The 15,282-nt window shown below is 41.0% G+C and overlaps 1 protein-coding gene across 1 annotated transcript in view; it reads left to right on the top strand.

Annotated features, from left to right (window-relative positions):
* Positions 1 to 426: 426 nt before the first annotated feature.
* The window catches only part of MME (membrane metalloendopeptidase), a 51,654-nt gene continuing 36,798 nt past the window's right edge, over positions 427 to 15,282 (top strand). Inside the window, exons 1-5 of the mRNA XM_050902800.1 lie at positions 427 to 464; positions 3,720 to 3,889; positions 5,299 to 5,334; positions 12,664 to 12,825; positions 14,757 to 14,837. Of these exons, the coding sequence (XP_050758757.1) occupies positions 3,730 to 3,889; positions 5,299 to 5,334; positions 12,664 to 12,825; positions 14,757 to 14,837 (439 nt within the window). The 5' untranslated portion in view covers positions 427 to 464; positions 3,720 to 3,729. The remainder of the gene's footprint in view (positions 465 to 3,719; positions 3,890 to 5,298; positions 5,335 to 12,663; positions 12,826 to 14,756; positions 14,838 to 15,282) is intronic.

Genomic DNA, 15,282 nt, shown 5'->3' with positions numbered 1-15,282 from the left:
CTTTGCGAGGTGAAGAGCGTGGTTTGTCGCTGTCGGGGCGGGGGGGCTTGTTTGTTTGTTTCCTGCCCCATCACATTTTTATGACCGCGAAGAGGAAGAAGCCTTCAGGTCACCCGGAGAACTGCTCGTCCGGCAGCCCGCAGACAAGGGCTCCTTTGACTGCCAGCAGCTTTGCTCTGCGGCGGCAGCGGCGAGCAGCCGGCGCGGGGAGCAGGGAGCGCCCCGGGCTTTGATGTCCCGGCGATGCCGGCGCCCCGCGCCCCTGCCGCTGCCCGCGGGCGGGCCGGGCGCTGAGCCCCGCCGGCGGCCGCCCGGCGCCCCGCCAGCCTAGCCTGCGTGCCGCCTTCCCCCGGGACCCGCGGGCGCTGCCCCGCCGGCTCGGGGCGCCCCGCGCCGCCTCCGCCCGGCGCTGGTCGGGGATGCGTGTGGCGGCCCCGGGGCCGGACCCCTCCGAGCGCCAGCCGGTGAGTACGGGGGCCGGCGGGAGCGGGGCGGGCACGGCGGCGGGACGGACGGGTCCCCGGGCGGCTTCCCTGCCCCGGCCGTCCCTAAGTTAGGAGCCTCCCCAGCGTGCGTGCTCCGGGCACCGGGAAGTTGGGTCTCGGGGCGGCGCGCCGTCGGGGCGGGCTGCGGACCCGGCCGGGCTCGGCCGTGGGTCGTGCCTCCTCGAGCAGCGCCCCGAGCCCGCGGGATGCCTCGGCAGCCCGCCCCGGCACGGCGGGGCTGAACCTCCCGGCGCTCTGCAGCGGCGGCGGGAGCCGAGCGCCCTCCCCGCGCGGCCCGGCCGGCGGCAGCCCGCGGCGGCCCCGGCCCGGCCGCCCCTCCCCGCCCGGGGCGGCCCCGGCCCGCCTGGCGCGCGGCGCCACCCAGCGGCACCGGAGCCCGCGCTCGGGGTCGTTTTGAAACGGCAGCCGGCCGGTGCCGCCGAACGCCGGGTCAGGCTTAGCGCCGTCCCCTCCGTGGGGTCGGTACGGCGGGGGGAGAGGTGCTAGACCACGGATGGGGCTGACCGGCGTGATGCCCCGTGGCACTTCTCAGCCGTCCCTAACGGTTGTGTCTTGCTTTTACCGTGCCTGGCGGTAGCTCATCTGCACAGTGCATGCTACACAAGTTATTTAAAAAAAAAAAAAAGTATTCTTGTGACGTGCTACATTTTCTGTAGAGACTACACTGAGAACCAAGTAAGCCACAAGTCGATTTTTAACATACGCGTCCCAAAAAGAAAAGCTGGTGCATTAACTCCCAATGCCTCCTAGACCAGGATCAGTCAACATAATTTCAGCTGTCTGTTGTATCTAAGCTTTAGTAGGCAGAGTAGAGGGGATCACAGAAGCACTAAGAGAAATGTAAGAAAACCATAATACCTAGGCTTATGTCTGCTTAAATTATTCTTATACTTTTGCTGTGCTTGCAATTAGCACATAAAGAAGCTTTTACCTGGTGTTCGTTAATGCAGATGGGATAAGTTCTCTAAATAACTAGAAGTAAAAATTAGTCAGTGGGATGCCTTTAAACATGAGGAACACTCCTGCAGGAACAGAAAGATTAGCTCACTTGGAAAAACTTAGCTGACTGTAAGGAACATATTTGCACATGAAAGGTGCAGTGTTTCTTGCTGCTCTAATGAGCTGTGTTTTCAGTGCTCTAAAGACACCATCAGAGTCAGAAGATAAGCATCATTTCTTAAATTAGGTTCCAAATATTCAGAGGATTCTGGGGACTGGTCAGTATTTCGTCAATATAAATTACATCTTTTGCTGCTTAGTATGACTGGAAGTGAGAAAGGTATGGTTAATTTGCTTTTCTGTTATCTGTGAATTTATAGCTCACAGTTAATGCAGGGCAAATTTCTCTACATAGCTTGCTCTTTTACATGGTTCTGTGGGATTTCAGTCCTGTGTCTCAGAAACCACTTGCTGATTTGACCAAAAACCTACTCTACAGAGAAAAATAGTGGCTCTTGAGGAAAATGAAAGGAGTTGTAATGGTCCCTGTGGGTTTGGAAGACAGAGGTTGGGCAGACCTTGCAGGATTCCAGCCTCCTGAGCCATAGAAGACCTGTGATTCTGGCACTGCCAGTCACTTCATGCATCTTGATGTCCAGGGAGTAGTGACAAAAGGGGAGATGAGACACACTGAAATAAGAGAGAGATTTTTAGAGAAACAGTGTTAGTGTGATAGTATCCAAGGATCCACTGAGACAGGTATTGTGTAAACACGTGGAACACAAAATCTCTGTTTACTTAGGTCCATAATACTGAGTTATTTGACATCTTTATTTTATTAATAAACATACACCCGTTAGTGACATGTTTTTGCAGTGGAGGAGCTAGCATTCTAGCTGAGGTGGACATCAAAGAGAGGGAGAGATTATTGGAAAGTAAGGAACATGAATCGGGCAGAAACAGAAGGTCCAGAGGAAAAGCAAAGACTGGATATCTGAAAGATTGTAGCAGCTTGAGGAGACAAAGATGAATACAAGCCAGCAATACAGTTAAAACAGTTTAAAATAATTAAGTCTTAGACTTGAATGGACGCAGAAACTGGGAAGGGTTCCCTTACTGCTGTTACACTGACTTACAGAGTGGGGAAAAAAGGGTGTGATGAATAGAAGAGGACTCGAATGCCCTGACCTGCAGCACTGGTTGACCTGCTTGTGAGGGTCATTCTGGTGAATGTAGGTGCTTCCACTATTTATCCCAGTGGAACTCTCATATTTTTCCCCGTTGAATACAAAGGGTGTCTACTCTATCTGTGGATGTAAAGATCCCCAGGAAACGCTGTGAATAGAAACTGTTGAGTTTTCATTGTGAAATGCTGAGAAATACATTGCTGTATGTATAGGAATTTGAATCTGTGTCAGCAGGGGAAAGTCTGGCCCTAAATAAATGGGAGCAGATGAAGAGAGAGCAAAGAACTGTAGAACAGCAGTACTGCAAAAGGTGGCCAAGTTATCTCTAAAGAGCGACAGAAATACAATCTTAAAATCTACTATTGCATACATATTCCATGAGTGAGTGTGAGTCCACTCACACTCCTACCAGTTTTGCATGTATGTGTTGTAGTTACTTCTAATTTACAGTGTTCTAACCTCAAAAGAGAGGCTTGGTCGCACTTCTTTAAAAGTTACTGTGAAGACTCACTATCCTCAGTGTGAATTTGACAGGCTTCCAGTAGAGCCTGAATTTATTTTTTGTTTTAGAGACAGCTGTAAAGCTGTAGTCAAGAATTGCTTATGTAATATTTTAAGAAATGACAGCAAAGCACAATGGCATATCTTGACCTTTGGCATTAGATAAGTAATTGGCAGATTAAGTTAATTTTTATTCAAGCAGGGAGATTTCCTTTTTGCTTGCTTGTGAACTCCTGTACCATCATACAAGATTAAACCACACGGGTACGTTTTAAAAATAGGGTTTGGTTTATTGGTCTCCCTTTTCTATTTGGTGGCCTCTTCGTGTGAAGGAAGACCACTCTTCTGTTCTCTGTAAATGACAAGTAGCGCATGGTACGTACTTGTGTGTGTGTGTGTGCGCGTGCACGGGCACGCGTGAGAGAAGGAGAGAATTTTTAATTTCATGACTGACATTCTAGTAGTGTTACAAGTAATTTGAAAACTCACCCAGAAAACATCTTCGTTACTGTGCAGTTGAGGAGCTGTTTTCAAGACCTATGGTTCAGTGTAAGTCCTCCAGTGAATTTTCCCTTTTCCTTTTCAGACGCTGGGTTATGGGCAAGTCAGAAAGCCAGATGGATATAACTGAAATGAATACTCCAAAGCCAAAGAAGAAACTGCGATGGAGTGGCCTGGAAATAGGGCTAGCTGTTGTAGTGATTCTGCTAGCTATTGTAGCGATCACAATGATAGTTCTGTATGCAACATATGACGGTGAGTGCACTTAAACTGTCTTTGAATGTACAAATACATATGAATATAAAAGTATTTTAAGAAATTACGAAAAAATGCTTTAATAAACAGAATCTAGTTGTTAGTATGTAGTAAAAAAACCCCTGAAGTTGCACTATATTAAAATGTTATATTAGAAAAGACTGTGTTGCATGGTATATATAGCTGCACTACAGAAAACATTAAGAAAATAAAATAACGAGGTCAGCTCAGAATTATTTGCCCGATAATAGAAAATTGTACCTTACTCAGTGTATAAAATTAAGACGATTAATAGCTGCTACATCATAACCATATTTCGTATGTATGTCACTAGACAGTATGACACAATTATCTGAAATGTAAAGCTGCATCCACACTTTTTTCCAACAGGGACTCTATAAATTCATTTGTTCACACAAAGTTGTGGTAAACACAAAACATCTGCTTGTTCTGACTTAGCAATACTTCTGTTCATAATTAATGCTTCGGTAAGCAAAACACTCTACAAAATACAACACTGCTGAAGAAAACCAAACTACAGTGCTTCCTCCATATTCCTGTACATATATGAAAATCCTATTTTTTCCTTTTACAGGCTGTTGCAGCAAGGACTCTTAGTGAGTGTAGTCATACTGAGAGGTTTTGTGATTCAGCAGCCGTACCAAAATACTTGAAAATAATTCGATTCAGGGGTAAATGAATACCGTGATAATTTTTGGAAAAGATAATACGGAGAAGCTAAAATTTCCATTTGGGGTCAAACTAGAATGTTTCCTCACATTGGAAATGAAATGCCTTGTTTCATTTTAAAGTACTTAATAATTTTGTTTAAACTTTTTATTATAGTCTAGTTCAATTATGGAATGGAAAAATGCCATTCTGAAATGAAAAATAAAAAATGTTTTATTTCTACAGTCTCAAAAGGAAACATTTTCATGTTCCTGAACCTTGTATTTTGTTTTGAAGACTTCAGAGTGAATGTCTCAGAACTTTCAACTAATTCCTCCAAAATGTTTTTGTTATTGAAGGGTATTGCTAAATTCAAACTGACTTTGCAACTGCCTTCAGTCCGTGTGCTATTTTTCTCTAAATTTCTTCGTTATAAAAATAATATTTTGCCCACCTCTAGTTGATTGATAGAACATATTCCTCTGATGACTACAAAAATTCCACATGATGAGTGACTAGCACTGAATGATCCTAAAGGGATGAACATGATGGTATTTTTTAGAGCCTGATCCTATAAATATTCACTCACTGAGTATGAGGTGTCCATTCATCTTTATCTTACTGTACACTGCAATTAAATGCAATTCTAAAGTGAATGTCAATGAAAATAGTATTTACAGTAGGTTTTATTATATTGACATTCAGTAAAGAATTAAGAATATGATTGTATCCTCTTTTAGATGGGGTTTGCAAGACATCAGACTGTATAAAATCAGGTAAGAATGAAAATATATACCTTTTAAATTAATTTATATATTTTTAAACAAAATTACCACCATGTAATGTTCCCATGTAACTGCAGACAAGTATGGCATATTGAGGCATGGGATCTGCTAACCCAAATAAATTTCTTAGCATATTTCTTCGACCAATGTAAAATCTTGTGATGTGATATTGTCAGATCTTACAAAGTCATCAGGGTCTGGCTAGTTTAAGAATTAGAAACAGACTCTCCAAAGAATGCCTCCAGCTTCAGAAAATGCTTTAAGTCAATCAGAAGATGGCTCTTCCCCACACCCACCTCCAAGTCTGAATTCAAGCAGAGGCTGTGTCTCTGAAGAAGGTACGTAAAAAGAAATTCTTGATCATTGATAGCCATTGAAGATGCCATTCTGCTGGCTGAGGAGATACAATATTAATCTTCATATCCAGAAAAAAGTCCAAATTTTATAGTCTGACAAGCTAACTTTGTCCTTCAGTAAAAACTGCATAAAAAATTCTGAGTTTACAACCTGGTCTGAATTCTACTAGAAGGCTACTAAAATGCATCAGAGAAACGCTGAGTTCCACACTACATATCCTCTTGTAGTAGGTAAAATGATAGTTATCCATGCTCTCCCTTTCCCCTCACCTATAGTTCTCTTTCTTATCCTTTCTGTTTTCTCCGCCAGATTAATTAATGCTGGTTTCCCTTTTTTGCCGAATTTACTTCTAAATGTCCTCATTCTCTTTATAACACTTCCTCTACCTCATTAATACAGACTGATCCTAGGCTCGGAAGCAGTCTCCCTCTCTCATTCCTCAAAAGAAAGGAGCATTTAGCTGGCTATGCCAACATGTATTTCAGAGGGGCTCTATGCCAGCTCTGCCCTCCTTTCTCCTTTCATGTCATTTTCCATGGCCAAACAGTTGACAGTTCTTCATGCCCTTGCAGCAGTCTTCTCCAAGTCAGGAGGAGAGCCCTACATTGCCAATGTATAATCACCTTGTTATATCTGTACACCCATATAACAGGTCTCTTTTGATTATGTGTTTTTCTGGGAAGCTTCCGAAGATGGGACCCCTGAAATCACTCTTTTGGTGTTACTTTCTGGCAGGCATTCCTCTTTTGCTTTCTCCACCCCTGCAGAATAACTTGGCCACACAGTTCACAAAGGCTGTGGCCCAGTCACAGAGGGTGGCAAGAAATCTAAAACGGAAGCTCAGAACATGGATTGTTTCCCAGCACCCACACTGTGACCTCTCAGCTTACCAAGCAAACATCTTGCGTTTTGTTCAACCTTGGTAACCTCCCATGGAACAGCATCATAAACATTCTAATAGCTATGTGTTATCTTCATGTCAAGTGGAACTCATAACTTCTACGTAGATTCTGTACGTCATGACTGACCCCTCTGGAAGTTAAGAGAAAAGACAGCCCTAGGAGAAGCCAGAGACCCAGTATGTCAATAGGAGACACAGGAAAGGTGGTGAGGAGTCATAAAGGATTTGACAGTCAAGGAGTGTATGCATTTGCATACAAGCACATGCAAGAAAAATGTATGTGCTTGCTAGAAAAGTGTATGTAATTTAAGTACAGTTGTTAAGGAATCTGAGGTACAAAGCGCCCCATGGGAGGCTTCCAAAAGGTTTTGATTCGTAGGCCCCATTTAGACTTGCAGACATGCCAGAAACAGTGTAGAAAGGTCATTATATTGGTTTCCCTGCTTCCGTGGGACTACTCGTTTTAGGTCTCATTTTAGACAGTAGACAAAGTAGCTAGGGTAGTTGCCCCCACACCTCAGTCCTGCTGGAGTCATCCATTGGTGAAGCCCAATGCAGTCCATTGTCTCAATAACTGCATTTGTCATCAGCACAGTCTAAGTATCTTACAGGATTTATTTCAGGTAGTCATCACTGTCTTCTAGTTACACTTCCAAGGTGTTTTTCTGCCACCATGAAAGCTCATGCTGTGGTTCAAAAAATGATCAAATTAGTTATCTACTTGATTTTTTTTAATCTCTGAAGATGCTTATTTTCAGCTAAATACGCATATCTGTTAAAAAGAAGTTCAGATAGACTACATAATGATGAATGAACTCAAAAAGGAAGAGCAGTAGAAGGTTTGGAGAAATAAGGCGTAATGTAAACTGAAGATCTAGCAAGAAGTGGCTAACTGAATTAAGCAGAATAGTTTTACTCTTTTACGCTTCCATTAAAAGATTTAACAGCGTGCAAATATTTAAGGGAATAAATAAACATTCTTACTGAATGTTAGATTCTTAATACAGAAGTAAAATTGTGAAAGGATTACAGTAAGGACATTGATGGGGAAAAATGGCAGGCTTACAAAATTACGTAAAAGGGTGAAGAAGGAGCATTTTTTAAAAATATAAATTGCCTTAATTCAACAGAGATAATCATGAAAAACAGAATGAGAAAAAAGGGTAGACTAAAATGTCCCAAAAATAGAAATGTACAGTGTGGTTCTAATGGCATAGTCTCTTTTCATTTTTCATTACATACAGCTTTATTTTATTCACACATTTATCTTGTTTACTCACTATCATCTGCGCCGTATTCTACAAATTGTCTAGTTCAAACATTGAAAGAATACGTCCTAAAAAATGGTGAGAATTCAGTCTCAAAACATGTAAAATGCCAGGGTAATGCTATAAATGTATTCTATGAAAGTGTTTTCTACTGGCAGGAAAATGAGCTAATTGACATCATGGAGCTTTTCTGTAATCCACGTTCTGCTGTCCCTATATAGGACATGAAAACTGATCCACTGCAGACAAGGGCACTACTTTTGTCAGTAACTACTACTATGTGTGGAAGAACTGCACACTCCAGCCTGGAACACATAAAATTTACAACCGGGCAAAAGATAGCTTTTGTATTTTACCAGGTGTTAATACTTGTTATTTACATACCATACCGTAAGAGTCCTGGGAGGCAACCAGTGTATCTGATTAAATTATAAACTTTATAATTAAGTTTTAGGTGTGGGGCTATACCTCAAATAAGATCTAAACAGACACAAAAGCTATGTCAAACTGGAACACTTACTTCTGACCATATTATGATTTGTAGCATTAGTATGTGTTTCTGCCTAGCAAGGGTCAATTACCAGAAGCAGCTAAAAATCTGCATGGTCTAGTAGGCTGTTGTAGCAATGAAATCTTACAATGCAGGAAGCAGTTAGGATCAGGGAGCCCCCACATGAAATTTGGATATGTAGCCATTACAGAACTGTCAGTTCCAAATAGTGCATCTGTCTGTAAATGATTTAGAATGGATAGCCCTAAGCAAAGTTGGGAATGACCAGTTTGAATTTAAAATTGTTACTTATTAACTGAGCCAGGATTTCCATGTCTTGCCATGGTATAATGCATTTAAGGTAGAAATTGCTATAGAAGTGTTCGGCCTTCTCCACACTTATATGGCCATTAAATGAAATATAGTCAGATTATGAAAGGGGAGGCAAGTGTTGGTAAGGACATAATCACCTAGAAGACTTGTTCGATTAGGTGGTCAGTAGAGTGAGTGAGTTCTTGGCTCCAGAAGCAGAGCACTGTGAATCAGGAGCCCAGATTGGTTGGCTGGCATCTGCTCAGGCCTTCAGTGCTCCAAGAGCTTCAAAAATAGTTCAAAAAGTTTGTCAGAGTTGTATAATTTAATAACAAAATAAATTAATATTTAAAAAATGCAATGTAAAGTGCTTAAACTAGAGAAATAAACTGTATTATTGTTGTTTAATAATAATCTTACTGCGATTAATCTACAAGTTTAATATTACTTCAAATCAGGATTTCATTAACAATTCCATCTTTAATTTGGCTGCTTCTTCCAGACCATGTAGGATAACATACAGGAAAAGTTAGACAGATAGGTACAGATAGAAAGCAAGAACCATTAACTTTGGAAAATTTATTGTGGTCTTTCAAGAAATATAATTAGGAATAGACATTAAGTGAAATGGTAATGCCTTACACCAGAACTGACCGATACTGTGACAGTTTTTTGCAATGAAATTCGAAATTCTGCAATAGGTACAAGCCACTGAAAAAGAATAAAGTGAAGATACTGACAGAATTTATAGTACATTTAACAGAAGAGCTTCAAATAAATGACCAGAAGAAAAAATGTAATGAAAACTCAATTGGTTATACACAGGGTAAAATATCAGTAACTGCATGATAATGTTATCAAGGTTTGTGAAATCCTTGCAGTCGCACATGAAGATACCATGTAATTTGTACATTTGAGCATTTTTTGAATAAGTTGACATACTCTCTGCTAATTTTCCTGAGCTCAGACAGCACAGACTGATGAGAACAGGGAATTTTGATCTCTCTAATACCAATTTCACTTAGGTAAGCATATTATGTTTCTCCTATATCCTCCCAAGGTCACTGGTTGTTATGTCAGCTTATATTACTTTATTTGTAAGCTATTAAAGCAACAACTGGCAATCAGGAGTACTACAATAAAATTAATCATTAAAAGTAGTTCAGATACGGGTCTACAATTTTCAGTGACAGTTAGGAAATTGAATAAACAAGTGAGAATTAGGAACAAACCCAAACACTGGTTCATCAAAGCAATACTGAGGACTAACGAAAAGTATACCATGTATTATCTGTATTTGTATATGTATAAATTAACCTGTATTAGAATGAAAATAACAAAATATTCATCAGTCTCACACTTACTGTTTCCAAAGCAAAAATGTCTCAGTGTGTATAGCCATGAACTTACCATAAAGCTTCTTTGGGCACAAGTATCAACTTGTAAATAACTTAGAGCATGTTTAGGATTCTGGCCAGCCTAATTGGTCCCATTGACTTTGAAGGGGCAATTCATGTGTCATTATGCTTCTGGGCTTGGTTGATAACAAAATCACATTTCATTGATTTTAATATATCCATGGTATCAGCCAAATAATGAATGGTTATCTTGGGGTTCAGATGTGCAAATTACACTCCTGATGAGAGTATTCTTCAGGAGAATACTTAATACATGTATTTTGCAAGAAGCCCTAAGCGAAAGACTACAGTTCCCATGACTGAGCTCTTTGTGTTATGTTTGCAGTATTTAAACTTCAAGTGTTGATAGAAGTTGATTAGCTAATATTGGCTAGCCTGGACTTTACAGCAGAACAGTTACGATAGGTGATTATTTTTGTGTGACAGTAGTAGGCAAGGAAGATTAAACAGATGCTGACTACAAATATAGCAACCTGATTCCACAGTTAAAGCAAGGTTTGATATTACATAGACTTAATGATTTCTCAGATTTACGCAAGATGTGGATTTCTCCTGCATTTTGTTGGGAGGTTTTTTTTTTTTTTTGCAAAAGTGACAAGACAGTGGATAAGAGCTATCTTTTCTGGTGTCAGAAGATTTCTCTATCCTACCATTACTTTTTGGCAGGGCTGGCACACTGCTCTGAATGAGCCAGCTTTGATGTCCGGTCCTGGCTATTAAAGGCTTTGTTGCTGGACTAACACATGCCGAGATAATCCAAGGGACAGTGTTGCCCTGCAGATGCTGCTCCAGCGTAGCAGAGAGATTCATAAGGATACCCTTAAAACAGGAGATGTTAGTAATAATTAGCAATCTTCCTCTTTTACAGCACATAGATGGAGCTAGGGCAGGAATAAAGTGCACCATTCAAAACATTCCCCTGCCCCTAAATGAAATATGACAAACTAGATAGAAACAAGTACCAGAGTTTACACAATCACAGAATAGTTGGGGTTGGAAGCAACCTCTGGAGATCACAGAGTCCAACGGCCCTGCTTAAAGCAGGGTCAGCTAGAGAAAGTTGCTCAGGATCTTGTCCAGTCAGGTTTTGATTATTTCCCAGATGGAGACTTCGCAGCTTCCCTGGCAACCCATTCCAGTGTTTGACCACCCTTACAGTAAGAAGTTTTTTCTTAAGTTCAAAAGGATATTTTTTTTTCTTATTTCTGTATGTGCCCATTGCCTCTTGTCCAAGTTTACAGGCAGAGGGGAAATTCCTTGCTCTAATAGACTGGACAGTAGGACTGGATGCTTGGCTTTCTCAAGAATGGGTAAAAAGCAAGTGTCAAACTTAGTAAAAAGATGACTGAATTTCACAATCTCTGGCTGTTGGCATGATCCTGTATCCTTTCAAATTGAAGTCAGCCTGCCATTGACTTCAGAAGGGGAAGAATCAGGTGTTAGGCATTGTACCTATTTTCCGCAGTGGTTTTTGTGCTACTTAAGCAGTCTGAAATTGAAAATGCGTGGGTTCATGGCTTTTTCCATCTTCCAAGCACTGGAACATTGTAAAACCATCAGATGTTGGCCTAAAATATAACACTCTTAAGCCAACTGAAGATCCCGAGAAAAACGGGAGGGAGGCAAGTCAACATAAATACTATAGCCTGTCTATCCACCTCTCATTTCCACCAGCATAAGAGACATGGAAAATATTGAAAGTACTGGAGAAATAACTATAAATATTTGACTTACCCATGTGGGAGGAATGAACACTTGAAATCACAAGCCTCACCATTTACTAAAAATAATGTCTGAAAAATGGGAAGGATATTCAGTATCCTGGGAAATTCAGAGGTATCACTAGCTTGACTCCTAGCATCTCTCCTTTCTGTGAGAGACTTTGTGCTAGCATACTAGTGGTGAAACCAGTCTAGGTGGAAGAGGAATACAAAAAAGAAAAAGCACAGAAGGTTTATGAACAGCAGCTGGGAAACTGTCATCAAGGAATCAGATTTCGCTAGAGAATAACATGTCACAATCAGTCAGTGACCAGTTAGTCTTTGACGAGCCACTTCAAGAGGGTCAACAGGGATAGCAAGAGGCAGTATCAATTCTAGAATAAAATGTGGAGTAGGTCTAAAATATCAGTGTAGATTCAGGAAAGCATTAATAGGAAAACTTTCCTGACAAGAACTTAAACAGTACAACAAAGTCATTATTTTATTGAAATAGATTGGATTCAGCTAAGCCTACATCATACTTAATTACTTAAATTACATTACAGTGGATACTTAACCTCTGATATGTCTTGTGCTTTTAATTTCTCTTTTCACCACATTTCAGTACAAAGAAGTGTAAGTCAGTAAATGAAACATCTTACATTTTATTCAGAAAAGTATATAAGTTATGTGCAGTAAAGGAATAGTAATTCATTGTTCACGAACTAGTACTTTGGTCTAGAACATTCAAGTAGGCTTGAGCCTATTCTAAACTAAAGGAAATATATTTATTGCTTCCCTCTTCAGAGCAAACAAATGTATTAATTTATTTTCTCTGAAGATTCTTTATGCCTTGATTTGTCTCGTATTACAGCAGCCCGAATCCTTGAGAACATGGACACCACTGCAGAGCCTTGTAATGATTTTTACCAATATGCCTGTGGAGGATGGCTTAAGAGGAACGTCATTCCAGAAACCAGCTCCCGTTATAGTAACTTTGACATTTTAAGAGACGAACTAGAAGTTGTTCTAAAAGGTCAGTGAGGTTTATGTTTATGGACTATATAAAGTTTCTTCTTTGGCTTACATGTTATCGTAATAAGATGTGGTTGTCTAGCAAAGCTTAAAATACTACCAGATATTTCAGTTTCTTTGTGTTCGGTTCAGGACAAATCTACCACAAACTGTTTGCTTGGAGAATGCTGTGAAGTTATGCTGTTGTGTCTGACACTGGAGCGGAGTTGACCAGACCTGACCTTTCTGGTATCTGGACTCTGTGTGCTCATCTGCATATTATAACAACTGAAATCCATATCATTACCCTCATGCACTAACAATAGCAGCCAAGCTAGGTGAAGAAGAGGTCTGCCTATGTCCAAGTCAGCTGAAATGCTGGAAGTTGCTCTCTGGCAGCCCTGTGTCCTGCATATCTGTATTCCATCAGCTAAATCCCAAAGAGCAGGCAAGCAATTTTCTAACTAGTCACATCATAAACTTACAAATACTCCTTTTTCCACAAAATGTAATGGTGTCAAATTGTCCATATTCCCCTTTTTCAGATGAAAATAACAGAGTCAAAGAAGTCAGTTTATACTCATGAAACATTCTCCAAACCACTCTCTCCAGACTGAGTATCCTTTTTTAACTTTGCATATGTCATGGTTTAACCCCAGTCAGCAGCCAAGCACCACGCAGCCACTCCCTCACTCCCTGCCCCCACCCCTGCTCCCAGTGGGATGGGGAGGAGAATCAGGAAAGAAGGTAGAACTCGTGGGTTGAGATAAGAACAGTTTAATAACTGAAGTAAAATGTAATACTAACAATAATAATAATGAAATAATAATAGTAATGAAAAGGAATATAACAAAAAAAAAGAAGAGGGGAAAAAAAGGGAAAAAAACCCAGTGATGCACAATGCAGTTGCTCACCACCCACTGACCAATGCCAGAGCCGCGATCCGCACCTCCCAGCCAGCTCCCCCCTGTTTACATAGTGGGCATGACATTCTATGGTATGGAATATCCCTTTGGCTAGTTCGGGTCAGCTGTCCTGGCCGTGCTCCCTCCCAGCTTCTTGCGCACCTGCTTGCTGGCAGAGCATGGGAAACTGAAAAGTCCTTGGCTTAAGATAAGCGCTACTTAGCAACAACTAAAACATCAGCGTGTTATCAACATCATTCTCACACTAAATCCAAAACACAGCACTGTACCAGCTACTAAGAAGAGAGTTAACTCTGTCCCAGCCGAAACCAGGACAGCATATCTTCTGGTTTTGCCAAGTTTGCAGTTTATGGATGCCATGGTGTTCTTTAGGCTTCAGTTTCTGTGGAGCAAAGCAATTGTAAAGTAGTAATTGGAGTAATTGTAAAGTAGTGGCAAGGTACAAGGCAAGGTCCAGCATACCTGCAAGAGCGTGGGCAAGGACCATGGGCAAGGGGCTGACCTGGACTGCTGTTCCTGAGCCAACAGGCATAGGGTGCACCAGATGAGGCTTCTTACAGCTCTTTCTTACTATGTAGGTGTTTTCACAGAAGTATGATCCATGGTCACACAGCTGCACCATACCAAAGCAGACCTTGAAAACAAACAGCTAAACTCCTGGCTGCAGTGAAGAGATTGCAGGTTAGAATTACAGGAAAAGACGGTTACAGGCTGGTCAGTGCAGTTAGAGCCTGCTGGTACACTTAGGGCCCTGACAGCAATTTTTGCCAAGGGTGATCCACAGAGTGTCTACCTGACTCCTTTATGCTCAACATACTAACACAGACTGATGTAATTGCAAGCCATATAATCTCCAGAGCTTTTTCCCCTCAACGTTTAAAAGGCAAAGCTTCCCTGGAATTTGAGATGGGCATGGAGTACTTATTGTCCACCTTCTGGTCCTCAGGATGGCATCCACTATGGTTCCTTCAGTATCTTTCCAATAAAGATCAGATATTAAGATATATTTGCTGTCTCTGTGTTTCAGATGTCCTCGACACACCAAGCAGTAATGATATAACAGCAGTGCAGAAGGCAAAAACTCTGTACAGATCGTGCATAAATGAAAGTAAGTGTCTCCTGAATTTATTGCATATAGGATATATAAATATTGTTCAAAGAATCCCATCTTCACGGTCAGCTATACCTATATCATCCTAGTTTCTGTGCATACTTTTTCAGAAATTCTTCGTGAAAACTAAAATGTATCCTTTCTATAGAGTCAAATAAGAATGTCAATAGTAAAATTAGTATTGTATCTCCTGTTTTACTAGCTTTGATATATTTGGTAAGATTACATTACTCTTCAGTTACCAGTTTGCTGCAGATATTTAAACTCAGATCCTTTCAGTCAAATGTGAGTTAACTTCTTTTGTAGAAATTATCAGGGATGAGGTGAAAAATAACTGGCATACCAGGCTTCTAGAAAGACAAGGAGATCATTTATTTCAAGAGTTTGAGCTAGATGCTGCCACTAGAATGAGGAGCAGTAAACCAGTTAGCAGTGCTTTCTA

This window comes from Gymnogyps californianus, chromosome 10 (assembly GCF_018139145.2).
Source record: "Gymnogyps californianus isolate 813 chromosome 10, ASM1813914v2, whole genome shotgun sequence".
Classification (NCBI taxonomy): Eukaryota; Metazoa; Chordata; class Aves; order Accipitriformes; family Cathartidae; genus Gymnogyps; species Gymnogyps californianus.
Note: the sequence above shows the minus strand (reverse complement) of the source record. Positions and strands in the feature narration are given on the sequence as shown.